At 40.2% G+C, this 19,825-nt stretch overlaps 2 protein-coding genes across 2 annotated transcripts; one reads left to right on the top strand and one right to left on the bottom strand.

Moving 5' to 3' along the window:
- Positions 1–413: 413 nt before the first annotated feature.
- On the bottom strand, positions 414–9,579 carry e2f1 (E2F transcription factor 1). The gene is made up of 7 exons (XM_042004970.1): positions 8,195–9,579; positions 7,783–7,882; positions 6,426–6,645; positions 5,930–6,082; positions 5,491–5,605; positions 5,110–5,392; positions 414–3,719 (listed from the first exon to the last, which is right to left on the bottom strand). The coding sequence occupies exons 1-7, from the start codon at positions 8,444–8,446 to the stop codon at positions 3,481–3,483; spliced, it is 1,362 nt and encodes a 453-aa protein (XP_041860904.1). The 5' UTR covers positions 8,447–9,579; the 3' UTR covers positions 414–3,480.
- A 479-nt stretch (positions 9,580–10,058) lies between these two features.
- znf341 (zinc finger protein 341) lies at positions 10,059–19,215 on the top strand. Its single transcript, XM_042004839.1, has 16 exons — positions 10,059–10,180; positions 10,933–11,043; positions 11,419–11,609; positions 11,911–12,060; positions 12,158–12,442; positions 12,531–12,714; positions 13,454–13,547; positions 13,638–13,728; positions 13,949–14,132; positions 14,396–14,640; positions 14,852–15,060; positions 16,170–16,266; positions 16,407–16,539; positions 16,694–16,805; positions 16,939–17,009; positions 18,215–19,215. Exons 1-16 carry the CDS (start codon positions 10,150–10,152, stop codon positions 18,733–18,735), a joined length of 2,709 nt encoding a protein of 902 aa, XP_041860773.1. The 5' UTR covers positions 10,059–10,149; the 3' UTR covers positions 18,736–19,215.
- Positions 19,216–19,825: the final 610 nt, after the last annotated feature.

Raw genomic sequence — 19,825 nt, forward strand, 5'->3', positions numbered from 1 at the left:
GAGAGCGTATGTTAGAAATTGTTCTGTTGATGTAAAACTCCACCCCTCATTGGTCGTGGTTTTAAAAACTAACTTCGTTGTTTAAAATGTTTTTCAGGGTTCCCACCTTACCACACAGGTCATATTCGGTACCACCCCCCCAACCCTTCCCTCTCCCCCTATCTCCCCCTCAACCCCTCCCTCTAGAAGTAACTATATATTCTAATTGTGTGTCTTGTCAGACTTCCTTGGGTCCATTAGTCTGCGTATCATGATAGATTTGAAAATAACACTGAAGGCAAAACAAATTAGAATAAATTGTTCTACAGAATACTACGTTTTGGCAAATTTCCATTAAATAATTATGATACCATTAGATAAAAGTATTTTTCATTGTCATTTCATTAAATTTTATAGCATGTGATGCAATCAGATCAAATCAAAATAGTTCACTTTATTTATGTCAAAGACAATTTCATACAAAAGAGCATACTGGGACCAATTAGAAATTTACAAATACAAAGCCACTTTTTTTCTAAAAAAAAAAAAAAAAAAAAAAAAAAAAAAAGGATTTGGTTTCCAGATAAACCAGTTTCCATTAAAGGGTCTTTACAGCAGGACTGACAAAAAGATGACGTCCTGTCATAGCATTTGCCTGTTTGTATCCAAAAGAAGCCAGAAAAGAGGGGAAAAAATGGAAAAATTAGTATTTTATAGTGTTATAAAGCCGGAATCAAAAATATGTTTAAGAAATTCAATACAAATCTGAGTCCTTATTTGTGAAAAAACAGTTTTTCTCATAATACAAGCAACATCCATGAGTTTTAATCCGATTCCAAACATCTGCAGTTTTTTGTTTGTTTTTTTTTTTTTTTTTAAACAGAAGGTGCAAACTTTCCCAAACAAAAACGCCAACAAATCCTACACAAAACACCCACAAACCATGCATTCTCTCACTACAAAGCACACACAAAAGTTTTGATTTGAACCCTTTTCTCAGCAAGGCACTGCATTAGTCCTGCAGGGAACCAAAACCAAAAACGGCAACGACACCAACAGTTCAAGGTTCTGTGCAGCAGAATCAAAGCCTCCAGTTTTAATGGCTTTCTTAAGTCAGTTAAAATGTTTTCTGACATTTATGATGGATGCTGAATTTTAAGGTTTTGACAGAGCCGATGATTTAACAGGACAATAGCAAAAAAGTTTTTATACATTCTGATAAAAAAATACTTTTTTACTACTGAAAGGCAAATTTGAACATTTATCTGTAGGTAGGTAGGGAATCACTAAAGTCCTTTCCTGACAGAAAAATGAATGAAACTTACAGGTACCTTTTTTCTATTTATACCCCTTTTAAATAAATATTAAACAGAAAAAACAACACACACAAAACCACACACTAAAATCCAACACTTAAAGAATGTGAAAATGTTAGCTTACATAACTTAAGACAAGAAAGAAAAAATTGATCCTTCTTATGTACAACAATACATAACAGGTAGCAGGACACTTTCATGCTATACTAAGGAACACGTATCTTATGCTTATGTCAGCTGAGAAGGGAAAAAAAAGGTGCATAATGTGTAGATGAAGCCTGATGCAAAAACTGCAGAAAAACTAATTGATCATTAAAAGCCAAGATAAGATGAACCATCCTTAACCTGATAGTTTATTGATTTAAGGCATGAACATTAACTTTCTGAGCTGATCTGAAGTGCATATACTGAATAATAACAATAATAAACCTGTTCTGAATTCCTTTAACAAGTCCACAACTTCTACTTAATCCTTCCAAAAGCCAGCGCAGCTCAATAAAAAAAAGATGCAGCTGCGCTTTGATTCACGCAGAATCACGCACACCTCACACTGAACACGTGTGAGGTCTCCATGAATGTAAAAGCTCAAAAACCTGCTTGGAGTTTGGAGATTTCTGTCTGGAGGCCTCTGGTGAACTTCTCTTTTGCCCAAAAGAGATAGAAAAATAAAAATGTAAAACCCACACATGTTAAAGCCTACACCAAAGCCAACTACATAACACTCATACGTGTTTGCATCAAAAAGCTTTAAGACTTTGAGCTGGACACCTAAGACTATGGCTAATCACCTACTCCAGTGGTTCCCAACCCATTTCCCACTTCATGCATACACCAAAAGCCCCAACCTGTGCTAAAACCATACTTTATGGTGAGAGTCTCACCATAAATAATGTAGTTCTGTCCTTTGATAAAGCCAAAGTTAAATTAAGTTAATTAAATTAACACAGAGTCTTACGTTTTCTTCTTAAGAGGGACAATGTGTGGACATTAATCACAATGGCTGCTAATGGTCAAAGCCTCAGGGACACCCTGTGCTCTTTGGGGGACCCCAAGTTGGGAACCACTGGTCTACTCAACTACTAGAGAACATGATCAGTATTAGATTTTACCCGCAAGCATGACTACAGTCGTCCATTATCAGTTAGTTTCCTTCACTCGGACAGAAACACCCTTCAAATTTTGCTCGATTTTCCCCCCTAAGAGCCACGTTATGTCACACCAAAGTGTCTACCTTTGGGTTGTATGATCTTAAATTACTTTGGAGAACTTAAAATTTTAAAAAACAATATGGAAAGGTTTATTTAATGGTAATATGTGCTCTTCAAACCAAAACTGACCAAATTTTAGTATCTTGTAAGAATTTTGTTACCATTTGTTAAGAAAACTATAACATAGAAATTCAGTTCCTTAATAAGGTTCATACAGCTTAAATTAGTTAACATGTTTTGAGCATTTTTTACTGGGTGATTGGGAGGGAGAATGCTGTTAATCCACTGTGGAAGATGTTGAAAACCTGGCTGGAGCCTTCAATGTAACAGTCTCAAAAAGACAATAACATTGTAAGATCCAGTATTTCAAGATTCCAGTGTTTTAAATTATTCGGGTGAGTCCATTTTGCTCCATTCTCATAAAATAAACCTGTCAAGGTGTGTGAAACTGCATCAAACTTCCAAGATGCTTTTTAAAAGGTTGATCCCTGAATCTATACGACAGCTGTGTGATGCAACCTTTTCCCCTCCTTTACAGAAACTGAGGCTTCAGTTCTGGTATGTGCATGAATCAGTGTTAAATTAACCAACCCTAAGAGTCCAAATATCACACAGGCACACAAACACCTCCACTATCCACTTGGATAAAACATTAACAACTTCCAAAACCTCACAAAATATCAAAATAACATTCATATAAATAATTTAAATAGCTATGCTAAAGCCAGGCCTTGGTCTAAAATTTAAAAATGGCCACATAGAAGTGCTGATAATATTCTGTACAATTTAGGAAAATCAAGATTTTGCAGTTGGGGTGGTATTTTGAGGATTGCAACACACAACATTTTTTCAAAGCTCACGGTTAAATCATAAATTGTGGCTTATTGACAAATAAAATCAATAAAATGTTGCTTTGCAGCGCTCCTTCAGAGGTCAGGTCCAAAATTGAGAATTAGTTGCTTCCTCTTCCTTTTCAGCTAACCGTCCCCCAAAACATGTGACAAGTCAAAGTCACAATCAAACAGTTCACTGATGCCTTCGTGGTCCTCCAGGCCGAAGTGGTAATCGTGACTGTGAGGGGGGGACAGGTTGATGAAACTGTCCAATGGGAGAGGAAGGCCCTCAACGTTCAGGAAGTCCGATGATGAAAGGGGTGAGAGGTCAAAGTCACCAATATCTCCAAGGGTGGAGAAGGGGTCGCCTTCCAGGATGGATTCTGTAGCAGAAAGGAAAAGGATTCTGCGTGACAAGGACATCATTAAAGCTTCTGGTTTTGTCAGATTTTCTTCTCAAAAAGGTCAAAACCTCAAACATTTTTCCTTACATGTTCGTTGCCGTGTGGTCATCGTCCTACATGACCAACTTTCCATAGTTATTAAGTTCAGATGTCTTAATTTAGACTTGTTCACCACAAGCATTCTTATCTCTAGTGTGACCACAACTAGACAAAAAGCCAGAGGAGCTATGTTTTCCTTCAGGAAGCTCCCAAACCCTCATCCTGCCTTCTGACCCATTTGGCCCAATAGTGGCTTCAGAAGAGTTAGACAGACCAGGATTTTATCCCTCTCTTTTTCCTGGTTGTGCAGCTCCTTCGTGTTCTTTTTAGAGTTGGGAACAAACCCAGCGAGTTGTAAAAGTTTCTGGTGCACGTATCCAGCAACATTTTAAACATCAGGAGCTACTTTCTGTCCACAAGAGTCAACTAAGGAGCTCCTCTGGGACTTTGTTTTCCTCCAACACCTGCCGATCTGCACTGAGCTGACCACACAGCACTTAGCTGTGTGTGAAGCAACTTTCTCAGCAAGTCTGAACAATTTATGTAACCAAAATTAAAAAGGCAGTTTTGTCTATGTTTGCTACTGTTTAACCTACTCTGCAGTTATAAAGTTGATGTTGGCTGCTTGTCATTATGTCTTAATATGTGGTGTTGTGTCTGATAGACAGAAAATATGTAAATAAGGGCTTCCTGGGAATTCAGCTGCACAGTATGTACAGCATGTGGCAGCATACAAGTTTAAGTTCATGGCCAATATATCCCTGAATACTGAACAGAGCACCACGGCCACAACTGAGTGTTGCAAACAACTCTGCAGGTGTGTGAAAAGTATTAAGATGTATTCAATGCAAATATTGGCCACTTTGGTTAACAACCTCAGGAATACACATCTGACAGTAGTAGCTCCTCTAACACTCCTCTAATGAATGAACACTTCCTGAATTACCTTCTACTCATTATGTGGGTTCTGTGGAGAACTATGAAGTCTGAAATTGAATAAATTGAACATTTATATTGTAATCTACTCAATTAATGGCTCGTATTTAATAATAGTATTTCTATTCCTGTGGTCATAATTTTACTAAAAAATCAATACCGGCCCAATAATAAGAGAGCTCTATGCTCCATGTATGTATATTTTTTACAGTCTATGTGTGATGAGGACCCTGAAAGTCCAAACATTGCACCTGGCCTCTTCTTTTCCATCCTGTACCTGCGTCCAGCTGGGCTGGGATGGAATGAGTACAATATGGCTGCTTAATTTTCACTTTAAAGTTTTTTTTTTTTAAGGGCATCACTTAAATTAGTCTAAACACATGTGAACACCCACCTGTATCACCACCTAACACCAGCGATGATGATTCCTGCTGCGAGGCTGCCGTCACCGTGGATGATGTGGATGTTGGTGATGATACAGCCACCTCTTGGGCTGCTGTGCATGTTCTGGGTTGTGGCTGCTCAACAGTTTGTGCAGAAGGAGGGACATGGGTAGGGTCAATGTTTGCTTTTGAAGGACTGCTTCCTGTCACAGGGCTGCACACGCCGGAGCTGTCTTCTGGACAAAGGAAGACATCGATTGGACCTCTTGTGCTCTTTAGCGACACTTGGTAGCCCTGAAAGATCCAGAGAATGTGGTGGACTGTTAGGTAAAGCAAATGCAGAATAGGTTATTTAAGAAATGAGGGAAAAACTCATTTTTTGAGGCCTTCACCTCGCTGGGCTCTGAAACTTGCATCTGGGTCTCTGGTGGAGCTCTGATCACCATGACCAGCTGGTCTGGGGAGTCGAATGACTGCCTTAGGTCTTGGCAGCGAACATAACCCAGCGTGATGAACACACCAATTAAGGATAATAAATCCCTGTAAGATTTCTTTTTGAAGAACTTGACTGAAAGAGTTCAAGTTCATTGCTCAAAAGCTCTATAGCAATGCTGGCTGTTCAGTCCATCTCTAAGGCTGCACTCCAACGTCTTTCTGGACTACAAAATATCCTTTTAGAAACTACAACCATGTTTGATTAAACCATAATCTACTGTTTCAGCTCCACTGGTGCAGCTATAATTTCTTCAACTACTTACATTAGTCCATCGCTGTGACTAGTTTAAGCCTAACGGCACCGGTTAGGACAGCTGATGCTGGTTAAAAGGATATTTCTTGTTCTGTGGGTCCTCTGTGAGCAGCCGGAGCTGCAGGTGACATTTGGAAATGAGCTCATCCAGCTGCTCCTCAGCCTCTGTGAGGTCACACACCTCCCTCTGTAGCTCCTTATGACGGGACACCAGGGATGCATCAATTCGATTACCACTGCAGGGTGGGGCCGCACAGAGAAGCAACAACATGATGTCATTTGTGGATTTGTTCAGCCACCTTTTCACTTTAAGTAACTGCCTGGCTTTCCAGGCCAAACCTTGTCCAAGGGAAGTTAAACATGTGCAAAGACGAAAGCAACTAAACTAGAGAGGATCTAGATAATGTTGGCTTTGAACAGAAAGAGGTTCCTTTCTAAGTGGTATTTTGGTTTATAGCTATAATAATTTTAGCCGTACTTATGAGCTGTTAAACATGCCATCAGATTCTTTATTTACTGCATTTGTGTTTCTCATATAATCAATGAGTTATTTGTTTTATCTTTTTTAAATTTACTCACAGCCACTGGATGTTGTTCTTTGACTTCTTGGAAATAAGCTGGATTCCCTCAAGGACGTTGGTTATGTCATAGATGCGTCTCTTCTGGACATCCAGGACCTGAGAGGCCCAGTTCAGGTCCACCACGCCATCGGCCGATTGAGACAACAGGTTTAGAAAGCGCTTGGTGGTCAGGTTCAAGGAGGTGTCATACCGCGACTTCTCTGTTGCATTTCGTGGAACTAGAGAGAAAGGGGAGATAGGGGAATCTCTGTGAATGAATTCACAACAGTGGCTTCTTGAATGTTTGCCAACCTGTTTCACAAAAACAAAGTTCTTCTTTGACAACTGTAAAGGGAAAATGTTGCTTCATGGTGGGCTAAGCACAAAGCAAAACCACAACTGGTTAAAAAAAAAAAACATACAAACAAGCTACTGTGCTTTTCCCCTGCTTACACTAGTACTGACAATGCAAGCCCATTCTGTAGCGCTGAGAACAGGCTTATGCTTGATTACACCTTTCTGGGCCAAGAGCATTGCACTGAGAGAGCAGTGAAGAAGAGCATCTCTTCTCACGGACAAATTGCAGATTCAAGTTGTCTGATCTGGAGGAGATAAACTATTGTAACTCACTGGCGAAAGTCAGACAGCAGAAAAAAATTCGCAAAGAAATTTTTTTTAATTTAATGAACCGCTTGGCATTTCACAGAAGAGCCCAGTGGGAAGATGTTTCTGTATGAAGGGATGTTGCTAACATGGAAAGTTGAGCATTTTAAAAAGTAGATCAAGTAGATGTGAATTGATCTTTACTTTCTATATGTTATATTATGTAGTAGTCTATAAACTATACAATAACTTACTCATTTCTCACAAACCCATCCTCTTATTGTGTAAATAATCTTGACACCTGAAAGAGTTTTACTTGTGAATGTTCTTTAAGTATTACTCCCTCGTTTTTAGTTCAACATCATGGCTACTAGTTTCTTTAAATTTCTTAGGTACTTAAACTAGACAATTGTTTGTGAGTCTGTGATCACTAATACCAACATAATTTAATTACCTTAAGTCTGGTACCTGATCAAAGTAAATACGAAGGACGAAAAACAAATGGATTGTGCCGGTAACCCTTTTGTCTTTCCTCATAAAAATGCAGCTTTTGTTGTTTAAGCAGACAAATAGTTCTCATTATTTCTCATGGTGAGCCTGGTGGAAACAAAGGATGTCAGGCTGTTGTGTGCATGATAAAAAGGACAGCTGCTGTTAGAACAAAGACTGCAGGAACCAAGGGCGAAGTATGAACGTATGGATGGATGACGTTCTCATACACAGTCGGGGTGCTTTCTTTCTGTCATGTCATGAATTTTAGGTGGTGTGTATACCTCTAGGAGGAGCAGGTGTGGAAGGTGGTGCTTGGCCTGTCGACGGTCGAGTGGTGCTGACATACTGATGGTCACTATCCAGGTCCAGTTTTCTCTTAACCTGATTATGTACAGAAGATCCCAGAAACAAACAATGATTTAGCTTAAGTACATTTTTTATTAGATTATTTTAATCAAAGTATTTGTGGATTTAAAAGGTGAGCTGAAAGCGGAACAGACTGAGAAAGGGAACCTGTTGTGTGTAAAAACCAAAACAAAGTATCTTTACTCAACAGATGGACAGATCTGGAGCAGCTCTGTTGTAAACTATAAAGCATGAAACCCCTCATTTAACCACTTCCTTTGCTGTTGTTTCACTCTCTCTCACCTCCCATCTCCACCCCTTCCCCCCTCATCTCCCCATTCTCCTCACCGGAGGTCTTCCCAGAGTCGGTCGTCTCTTGTCCTGGACCCCCACATCAGCGGGGCCCTGTGGCGTCGCAAACAGCAGGATTTCCCCCGTAGTAGTTGGGGCAGTGGCAGGGTGGAGTCCCTCATTGCTGGGGCTGGTGATGATCACTATCTGGTGGTCCTCACCCAGGTCAATACTCCCAGAGTTCAGTAAAGTCTCAAAGTCTGCCAACAGATCCTCAGATGTCTGTCCTGTTATCAGAGTCTCTGACATCGCACTGTGTCACAGAGTGCTCCTTCACTAGACAATGGCTGTGCTGAGGAGTCACAAACTAAGATGCAGTTTGAAGGAGTGTCAGCACCTACTGGCATTTACTGTAGTCTGTGAACTTGTGAAACAAAAGAGAACTCTCTTTTGAGTTTGCTTGCAGGAGTTTACTGGCCATTTGACATTTTTCAAACTGTTCCTCCTTTGCTTGCTATTAACAGACAAGCTATTACTATAGAATTTTAATTTAAGTGAAAACTATTGCAAGTAATGAGCTGAATCAAATCTAAACTGACAGTGAAACAATAAGACAGGACGTTCCGCCAAACAGGAAATTTGCCAAATGAAATAACGTTGCCAAATGCATACTACCAATGCGGCTCGATGCTAAAACGCTGATCTATTATCACAGAAGGGGTCGCAAATTAAACGAGGGACCGATAAAAACGGGAGATTAGCGAGCTAACAAGGCTGGAAGCTAGTCTTTTGTATTCGTGTCTTATGTCAGCAGAGTACAACCGAGGCCTGGCCACACTGCCCTTATCACCGCTACCAACTCAGCTAACCAGCTAGCTTATGACTCACCAACAAAGTTCATCAACCTCGTGCAACCGCGAAACTAGCAAGTCACAACTTTAAAACTATATAATTTCTCCTTACACCCATATATAAGTCTTAATTAAGACGCTATGAAAACTTTAAAACAGCTTACAGAACTAAGCTACCAATACAGAATATCTACAAGGTAAAGGCCATCGTTGTAACTCAAAAGCATCTTCGAGTGTATATTTATCAAAACGATCGTTAGTCCATAAGAACGCACAGTGATAAAGTTGAATATTAAAATATAGGGCAAATTAGCATGTTAGCTTTAGTGATTAGCCGTAGTTCTTCTATTCCCTCGTTTTGTTGGGGCACGCAGGAAGCAGTCCGACAAAAGTGGAAATACAGGGAAACAAAACAGTCGAAATACAAGCGCATACTTTAAAACCGGAGCCGATGGTCCTTTGGCTGCTCACCACGGGCGCAATCCATTTGTGAAAGCGCCGTTTCGACCCCGTTATCACCCGTTATTGTTGTTATTGTCCCAGCTGATCTACATCTAAACAACCCTTGGACGGTTTTCGCGCGAAATCTTTTTTGCCGCGAAACTGGCACGTGTTAAAATCCAGCCTTTACTATTGGTTTAACAGCTGCGTTTGTCTTGGGGCGGGGTCAACGGTCCTTGATTGGTGTAAACAGCTGTCCGTCTTGTTACCGAGCACAGATTCACTGATCTGTAGGGGCATTCAAGTTCCACGGAAAACACGTTATTGAAGACGTAGTTTCGTTCCTTTACTTAATACCAACAAATAACTATTAATTTACCCAACGCAACCCATCACAATTTTTTAAACATTATGTCTGACATACCAAGATATAATTTACGGACCGTGGCTGAACTTTGATTTAAACATGCCATAATGTTTTATTTTCTTTGAATCTCCTTTTTAAGCAATACAGTTCTCATCCGCAATGCTTGAGATTTACGACACAATTTTTACCTTTAGTGTGCCTTAAAAAAAAACATCAATTAGAACATTTCCCCATAAAAAGCCTGTTATGAAGTGGCCCACTGAGTTGAGGAGAAGTTAGGTTGACATGGGTATTTTCCTGAACTAGCAGCCTCTATTAATCAAGCACCTATCGCGCAGGAGGAGAGCTACAAGATGGCGCAGGCAATATTTGAGGTTCTTGAAGGTAGATGTTTGTTTTTTAAATAATTGCGAACTAAAAACACAGTTAAACGTTAATAGACATATCTGGGGGGAAACTACATTACAAATATTTCTGGAAATGTAGAAAAACGATTACAAAATGAAGTAAATGTATTTATGATTGTTACAATAATCCAAACATCCTATGGAAGGGACAGTATGTTGAATGTAAACAAACAAGCTGATGGATGGATTACTGTTGAAATCTCAGGGGGAGCTTAGTTTTGAACCCGTTTTATTGTAATTCAGACAGCCAATCAACTGATTTTTACATTTGCCTTAAAGGCTTTTTTTAATGACAAAATGCCATAATAGTTTAAAACAGGAGTCTCCAACTCCAATCCTCGTGAGCTACTGTCCTGCAGGTTTTAGATGCCTCCTTTTACAACACACCTCTGCACAGGCCTGTTAATGACCCAGTGATTTGAGTCAGGTGTGTTGCATCAGGGAGAAATCCAAAACCTGCAGGACAGTGGCTCACGAGGACCGAAGTTGGAGACTCCTGGTTTAAAACACACCAGTTTTCTTCTTCTTCTTTATGCTTAGTATATCTTTTATTTTCTAATATAATTTGATTTGTATACGCCCAGGTTTTTACTCTGTATGTAGTCTTAAATACTAACACTTAATGTTTGGGTTCAAGTTTTACAGTCTGACACCTGAGAAATTCTTTGCAGCATGTGGCATATTGCACTGTTACTCCACCCTCCTTTCATTTATTATTTGCCTCGTTAGGTATGGACAACCAGACAGTGTTGGCTGTCCAGTCCCTACTGGATGGCCAAGGAGGGGTACCTGACCCAAACAACCAAAATGTCACTTCAACACCCACAATTCAGTCTATGGGTATGTGATGTCAAATACAGTATGCAGCAGCTGCAAGAAAGACTTGTTTTAACTTGTTTTACCCCTCTGTGGTTAGTTTAATATGAAGTTATTGTTTGTTTTTTTTTTTTTGCATTTCACTTCTCTGTTCTCAGGCTGTGCTTTGATAAATTTAAGTTGAACAATGAAAATGCACGAGGAGATTAATCAGCAACTATATGTTTTGCACAATAAAGGATGAAATATAGATTAAATACGTCTGTGATTTATAAATTAGCCATACAGTGTAACATGTCACATCAAATATTCTATTTATTTGGATGTGACAGCATTATTATTCCTTTAATTTATTTTTGTTATGATTGTCTCTGTCCTCTGGATTGGTCACTTCTGCAGATGATGAAGATGTGTTCCTGTGTGGGAAGTGTAAGAAACAGTTTAATTCTCTGCCTGCCTTCATGACTCATAAGAGGGAGCAGTGCCAGTCTGGTGCCCCCTCGCTGTCTACAGTGTCCCTGGCCTCCAGCAATGCTTATGCACCTGTCCCATCAATCAACTCTGTTCCACAAACACCTGCTAACAGACAGGTGAGTGCAAAAAGAACAGGGGTTAAATTGTTTCTAGTGATGACTCAGATGCAGATAGAAAGGCTAAGGGTCAAGTAGTAAGTGCATGAATGTATATGGTAGTACAAAGAAAAAAGAAAACCACACAGGATACTGAAACCTAATAAACAAGACGGATTTATTTTTTATAATTTTTTTTTTAAGAAAACAACAATACAGGCATGATTAAATATTTCTAACAAGAGAAAATCAACTTCTTGAAAAGATTTACTTAGTAAATATAACTCATGTAAATGTGTATTACCCCACAACTGTCCACTAGGTGTCCACCTACATCACAGTCCCTCCGTCCCCTTTGACTCACACTCTGGTTCAAGGCAACGTGCTGGTCAGCGACGACATTCTTATGTCAGCTATCTCAGCCTTCACTTCTATTGACCAGCCCATGGCCTCCATGCAGACACCTATACAGGTAAATCAGTAGGAAATGACCTCAAACAGTAAATGCCATCTTATTTGTCCTAACTCTTCAAAGTAACACATCTTGGTTCTACTTGTCTCTATTGCAGAGTAACCTAAGCATGCACACAGCAGGAGTTTCTTATCTTCAACAACATCACCATCATCATAATCATCAACAGGGGCAGCAGCAGTCCTCCCACTCTCTACCCTCCAGCCAGACACCAACCCACCCTCTGCCAGCTGGACAGCCCAACCAGCAGCCGCTCTCTTCACAGGTCCCAGCAAGCCATAGCAACTCAGTAGTGCAGGTTTACAGTACGATGCCTCATATGACTGGAGGTGGTGGTGCAGAGATCCACACATTAGGTCTGCAGGCTTTCCATCCTGTTCAAGTGAGTAAGACCAGCTAGTCGTCTCTCACTGCAGTAGTTTATATCTTAAACACCCTCTAATTTAAATATGTGTGTGTTTCTCCTGCAGGTGCCCAGTCAGTGTGTAGAGAGCCAGTCTTTCACCAGCCCTCCCATCTACAGTCCTGGGAAGCAGGGAACCAAAACCAAGACTTGCAGCACCACCAACAGCATGACAGAGCTGAGTGACTTTGAAAAGGCAATAATTCCTAAACAACCCAGAAGTAGCAAAAAAAGCACAGATGGAGCAACAGGTGAGAGAAAGGAGAAATGTGTGTATTATAAACTCATATTTGGTGCTTACCATAAGTTCTAGCTGCTGGCTAAAGAGCCAACTATTTACTTAGGTCCAGTTGGCTAAAACTCACCACTAGTTCAAAGCAGTTTAGCTATGGTCACATGCTAGATGACCATGTGAAGGAAGCATAACCGTGATGCGATGTCAGACGTTCAACAGTAGGCATGAGATATTTCAGAGAAATGATTCTGCTTTTGGGACAGACCATACTGCAAACACACATTAAACCAGGTAATGTTGTCAAAGTTGCACCATATAACATGTCAATCTTACTGTGATTACTGAGTTGCATTTTTTTCAGTGCTTTTTGTTGCCTAATGCAAATTAAGTTTTGACAGTAAAACATATTATGGAATTTCCTCCAGTTATATGAAGTTTTTATACATAATATTTTTAATCAAACACATGAATCATTCTTTAAAACAGTTCACACTGAAAACATAGTAGCTAGTCGTGGCTAACTATATATGAAAATACATGGTTTTATATATATGCTTGATATTTTCCTCCAGAGTAAGATGAGGGCAATGTCCTATGTGTCCTAAGTGTTGGAAGATGAAGACTCTCTCTCACCCCATAAATTTTCTGAAACAGCACTAAGAACTCATTTATTTTTACATGCTTCTGTTTAATCTACCACAGTAAAGATATAACCACCCCTAAAACCTATGATAATGCATAATTTTATTCCTCAGCGGAGCAACCAAAGGGAAAAGGTCCGAAGCTGAAGTGTAATTTCTGCAACAAAGTCTTCTCAAAAAACTTTGATCTTCAGCAGCATATTAGAAGGTAAGTTGCCTGCTAGCCCCCTGATGCTACCACTCTAAAAGCAGATGTCTGTTCAATGGGAAATTACTTCTTAATACTTTGTTCTTACAGTCACACGGGAGAGAAACCATTTCAGTGTATCGTCTGTGGCAGAGCCTTCGCCCAAAAGTCTAATGTGAAGAAACACATGCAGACTCACAAGGTTTTTCACCAGTTTGTAGTAATACTTTTATTACACCTCACAATATTAGGAATAATTTCTTCAGGTCCACTCTGTAGGAAAAGAGTTTATATGAAAAACATGACTATTTAGTTTGGTGTAAAACATAATGCCAGATGTATTAAGAATTCCTTGAAATTACCTAGGGATGTGAATTAAAAGCACTGTCAACAACTTAATGGTAGCTGTCTTCACCTTGAAGGTATGGCCTATGAGTGTGGCCAGCACCGTGTCACGACTGCCAGTCACAGTGAAGATGGTGCCTATGTCATCCAGTGAGGAGGAAGGGGGCGGCGGGGAGCAGCAGCTGGGAGCAAGGGATGAAGTGGAACTACAACAGCACAGCAGTCAGCAAAATCAAGGAGATCAAGAGTCAGTACAAACAGGTATGATCTGTCAGATAATGTACTGTGAAAATTATGCTTATCACACTGATTTTAGTCAGCTTAATTAAGAGCAACGAATGTTTTTGAACTCATGTTAGTTGCCTTTTAATAAGAAGTCTTTGTGGGTTCCTCATTACTGATACATCTAAAATAAAAAGGAGGAAAAAATACAGTTTGTTTCATATGTGGAACAGCCTTCCAACAGGTTACTACCGATTCCTGATCCTGCATAAAATTTACAGTTCTCACATACTTTGCTACAGAGTCACCGGGGGAGTTGGAGGAGAGTCTGACTGAGGCTGATCCGGCACCCAGCCAAGGGGAAGATGTGCAGAGTGGTCATCCTCAGGTCCAGATGCAGGTGCTGTCCAGCCAGAGCCAACAGTGTCAAGCTCCAAACAAACAGGTCGTCGTGATAGACAGCTCCTACCAGTGCCAGTTCTGTGCCAGCAAGTTCAAGAGCTACTTCCAGCTCAAGTCTCACCTAACACAACACAAAGGGGAGCAGGTGAGTGCAGTAGAGGGTGTCGATCAAGCTAACGCTGCATGGCTTAAGAAGTCTTGCACTTTGATTTTAGAACAAATAGAAACAAAATGTACCTGCAAGATGTGAGTCACACACATATATGGCGATAAGTGGGCAGTAACGTGTTATTTTAAGAAAAATCCCATAAAACACCCAGTTTGTTGAACTTGGCTGCGTATCTGCTTCCCTGCAGGTTTATAAGTGTGTGTTAAAGTCCTGCTCCCAGACCTTCCAGAAGCTGGATCAGTTTCTAGAACACATCCGGACGCACCAGGAGCAGCTGACATACCGCTGCCACCTCTGCAGCAAGGTGTTCCCCTCACTGTTTGAACTGGGTGTCCACCAATACTCCCACTCCTTCTGCCCACAGCAGAACACACGCAAGGAAACAACCGTCTACAGGTCAGCCCAGCCAGACTGAAGCTCTGATAACATTTCTTATGAAGAAAATAGGCATTAACAAGTTGGTTGAAATGACCAGACACAAGATAGAGTCAGTTATTGATTAAGGGCTGGTGCTAAATCAGATTACCCGGAGGGATGCTGTGCTGTGATTGGTTCCAGGGCTGTGCTGCACAAACACACCTAATGCTTATTCAGGTTCCACCCACATTAGATGATGCTGATGTGAGGAAGCAATCTCTTAGGGATCCATCCACACAGAGTGAAACTCTACCCATTACCACAGAGGCCACCACCACAACAACCACCCAGATCACGGCCCGCTGGGTGCCACACAGCAAACATTAGGATGCAGTGTGGGAACCCACTAACTACCCAGACAAGGGTGGTCACCGTAGCAGCAACCCTGCAGACCGAGCAGGCTTAGCCATCAGCGTGGAGGATCCCAATAAGGAAACCACTGGGGTTTAAATAAAAAGTTAAAAAGATAAACCTAAAAATAATAGGAAATACCCCAAATAAATTAAAAAATGATAAAAAAAAAATAAAATCTAAATAAAAAAAATAAACATAAATAATGAAATAAATGATATAAAAATAATAAATATGACTAATTCCTTACAATTTTGATGAGACAGACAATGATAGTATCATGCTGCATTTCAAAACTATTTTTAATTTCTACATTTGTTAATGTAGGTGCAGAAAACTGCTGAAACTATTTGTGCTTTTAATCAAGAATGTAAACGTCATAATAAGCCACGTCCAAGTTCACAACCGACCCATTTATCTGCTGCCTGACGGTGAAACAGTCATAGCAGAGAAAAACATCCCTTCAGTCAATCTTGCACCAACTTTTAGTGGGATTTAAGAGAGTACCATAATTTATTCTGCTTACTTACTTAGTCATGAATAAAACATCTAGACCTGACCTGAATCTTCTACAGAGCTGTTTTTCAGGATGTACTAAAGCACATCTAAGATCCATAACTCACACTGGCTTTCATGCTCCTTCACTACATTAAGCACAGGTTCTGTAGTTTGTTCTGACTGGGAGTTTGGTACAGCATGCTTATTCCTCCACCTCATGTATTTTTATTACCTTATAGGTGTGTGAAATGTCAAAGCAGATATTCAACCCAGGAGGCACTGGAACAACATCTACTGACTGCCTCACACAGCTATCCATGCCCACACTGTCAGAAGGTACTTTCCACACCTGTAAAGCTGCACATCATCATGTAAACATCCAGTATGTTATAATAGAACTATATTTGTTTCACAAGCTGAAGGCTTTTTTTTTTAATATCTTACAAGATTTCTCTTCTCTGCTCCTTTTTTTTCAGGTTTTCCCATGCGAAAGATACTTCAGGCGTCATCTCCCCACTCACGGCGTTGGAGGAAGGTTCAAGTGTCAGATCTGCAAGAAGGCCTTCAAGACAGAGCACTACCTCAAACTGCACATGCGTATTCACTCAGGTCTGAAAACCTTTTATAAGGCATTTGTGTCACATTAACTTCATCCAAGTCTAAGTTCCACGTATAAGTCAGACACCGATGTTAAAAATATTCTTGCTGCACAAAGCATGATTTAAAGAAACGCTGTGAGATGGATGCTGAATTTCATTTCTAGGTGAAAAGCCATACAAGTGTTCCCTCTGTGAGGCAACGTTCAACAGGAAGGACAAAGTGAAGCGACACATGCTCATCCATGAACCCTTTAAGAAGTATAAGTGTCCCTTCAGGTGAGGTTCCCCTGTGGGAAAGTCCTTTCAGCTGAAGCAACTGAAATTGCTCTCATATCATTTTATTAGTCTTAGTCTTAGTTTAGTCTGAGTTTCTCAGTTTTTTTTAAACAATTTTCCATTTTCACACCAGGACTCATGTTGGCTGCACTAAAGAATTCAACAGACCAGACAAACTCAAGGCTCACATCCTGTCACATTCTGGTGAGTGAATAACACCAGAATGAAACTTAGCACAGACAGTAAGGACATTTCTGTTTGGTGGATTAGTTCTCTGTTGTTAGATTGCTTCCTGGTAATAAATATTTTCCTGTTGGAAAGCCTGTTTGTTTCCCTTTGAAATGGGGCTGCATTTCTAAGGAAAATGCATTTGTTGGACGAGCATTTGGGGTTAGGGTCAGGACTGCAGGCTGGTCTCCACACTCTAGTTGTGGTGGTAGATCTGATAAACTCTGCTCTGTGCACTGAGGTAGTCTCCAGTGATCACAAGCCTTGTTTTTCCATTGAAGCAGACGCTACCCCACACCACCACACTGCCTCCTCTGAAAGAAGTTACCATGTCAGTGCAGCATCCAGCATAGCGCTCTCTGCTGCTTCTCAACACTTTGACCCTTTGATACAAGAATCACAAAATATTATGTTCACTGAACATAACATTCCTCCACATGCCTAGAATCCAGTGTACATCATTGCAAATGGGCCTGATGGTGAAGGGCAGTCGTGGCGGGCCTCTTGTCAGTCCTATGAGACCAGCAATTAACCATCGGCCATATTGTCCTGCGAGTCCTACAAACTTTGACTGCAAATTTGTAGAAGATTCCTAAGTGCTGACAGGGTGAAGAAACAGTCTTCTTGTGGCATCGTCTTCTTGGGATGTCCACTTTGTGAAGTGTTATATCTGTTATATGGAACTTGATGTTTAATTTGATACTAGAGCTCACTCTGAAAAATGCTGCAGTTTGGTTTTGTGAAACTTCAGCTTAAAGTGGCCCTATGGCACAGGCCCCATCCAGATTAGCCAAACTTGACATCCTTGGAGCAGACACTAACTGCCCACTGTAGCAGGGTCCATGCTCACAAGTGCTGCATATCAGGCACCTGACTGTCAGCACATGGGGTACCAGAAGCTCAAAACAAGAGTTAATAGCAGAATAAGCTGTTTGGCAAGTTTTTCATGGGCACAAAACACATACTCTGCTGCTCATCCTTACAAATTTTGGCCCAATTTAAAAGGAAAATAAACAAGTTTTCTAACAGTTTTTTATTTAATGCCAAGAAGCATTGCTAGAACAAATAAATAATTGACCAAACACAAATGTCCTCACTTTTTGTGCTGTTTTATTTCTTTCAGGCCAAGGAGTATGAATGTTGTTGGCATGTTATGTTTTTTTTTTTCTCTCTCTTTAAAGGTATCAAACCCTACAAGTGTCTATTTTGTCAGAAGACATTCAGCCGCAGGGCTCACATGCTCGAGCATCAGCAGTCCCACACAGATAACTACCGATTCAGGTGCTCCAGCTGCAACAAGGGATTCACCAGACAGAGCTATTACAGAGATCACAAATGTCCCGCAGCAGGAAACGAGACAGAAGAGACAGATGAAGTTGCACAGGTGTCCACAGCTGAGGAAAAGGATGAAGAGGATGATGGGAGAGGAAGCAGGTTCACTAGAAAATCAAAGAGGCTTCAGAATGGGGAAGACGATGCAGAGGAAGACGATGGCTCAGAGGATGGCCAACACCAAGTAGACACACACAGGGAGGATGGAGATGGGAGGAGGGCTGACGAGGGTTGTCAGGCTGCCATCACTGCTATTGAAGGGCAGATGGAAAGAGAGGAGGATGATGAAGATGGGGTGGATAATGGTGACGAGACACTGGCACAAATTCAGAATGACGACCAAGACGGCTTGCAGACGCCTTGTTTATAGTCTATGTGCCACTATGGAGATTTTTCCCAGATATTCTCAAATGTGAAAAGTTATTTATCTAATTTTACTGAAAAACAAACCAGGGAACTCTGGGAAACTATTTCATTGTTTTAAATTAAAACGTTATTATTTACCTGCTTTTACTTCTGTAGCAGCGAAAGAAAAAGTGCTGGAGATGTTTTACCTGTCGGATCCATATCGCTCAGATAACCAGAAACATGTCTGTGTTCTTGTCTTTAAAATTTATAATACTTGAACCTCAGTTGTTTAAAATGTCATGATGGTACCAGTTTCTTTAGTCTTATGTAGCAAAAACTAAATTATTATAAGTTTACCATGTCTCACAAGTGTATTTGTGGTCATCTAAACTCATTTGCATTTTCAGTAAAATTCCACCTGACGATGCTCTTTGGCTTGATTCAGTTAATGTTTGTCAAAATCAAGATTATGATCAAGATGTATCTTAATGTCCTCTTGGGAAAATTCCTCTTGGACTTGAAATGGTGTGATTTACATGTAATTTAAAAATGGAAAAGAAAAATTCCACAAGACATTACATAGCACATATTGGATACACCCTATGTTTTAAAAAAATTTAATTATTAAAACCATGCATTACTGCATATTACAGATACATACATCCTACTGTACAACATTTTAACTCTAATATGTCAATGGCATTGTTTAAAAATCTGATGGAAGAAGGCACAAATCAATTTTTGGTTTGCAGAGGGGGAATCTAGACTATCTGCCAGAGGGCAGAAACTTATTCTTCATGGGGGAAATGTGATGTATCAGTCACCAAGATGGTTCCTGGTGGAGGGACATTCTGTGTGTGAAGTTCCTCCCTCAGTCCAAAAAACAATCAAATTGTAAATTTTCCTTAGGAGTGAGTGTATGCAGCCTCTAGCCTATTAGTCACTGGGGCACACTGCAACTCTGCATTGGAATAAGCAGGTATAGATGATGAATGAATACATATGGTAGTATGAAATGTAAGGCCTCTGGAATGTATGATCAAATTAAATTACCTTAAAAAATTTAAATATCTAACAAAAATATTCAACTGTTATTTAACCCACCTATATCA

The sequence above is a fragment of the Melanotaenia boesemani genome, chromosome 13 (genome assembly GCF_017639745.1).
Source record: "Melanotaenia boesemani isolate fMelBoe1 chromosome 13, fMelBoe1.pri, whole genome shotgun sequence".
NCBI classification, from domain to species: domain Eukaryota; kingdom Metazoa; phylum Chordata; class Actinopteri; order Atheriniformes; family Melanotaeniidae; genus Melanotaenia; species Melanotaenia boesemani.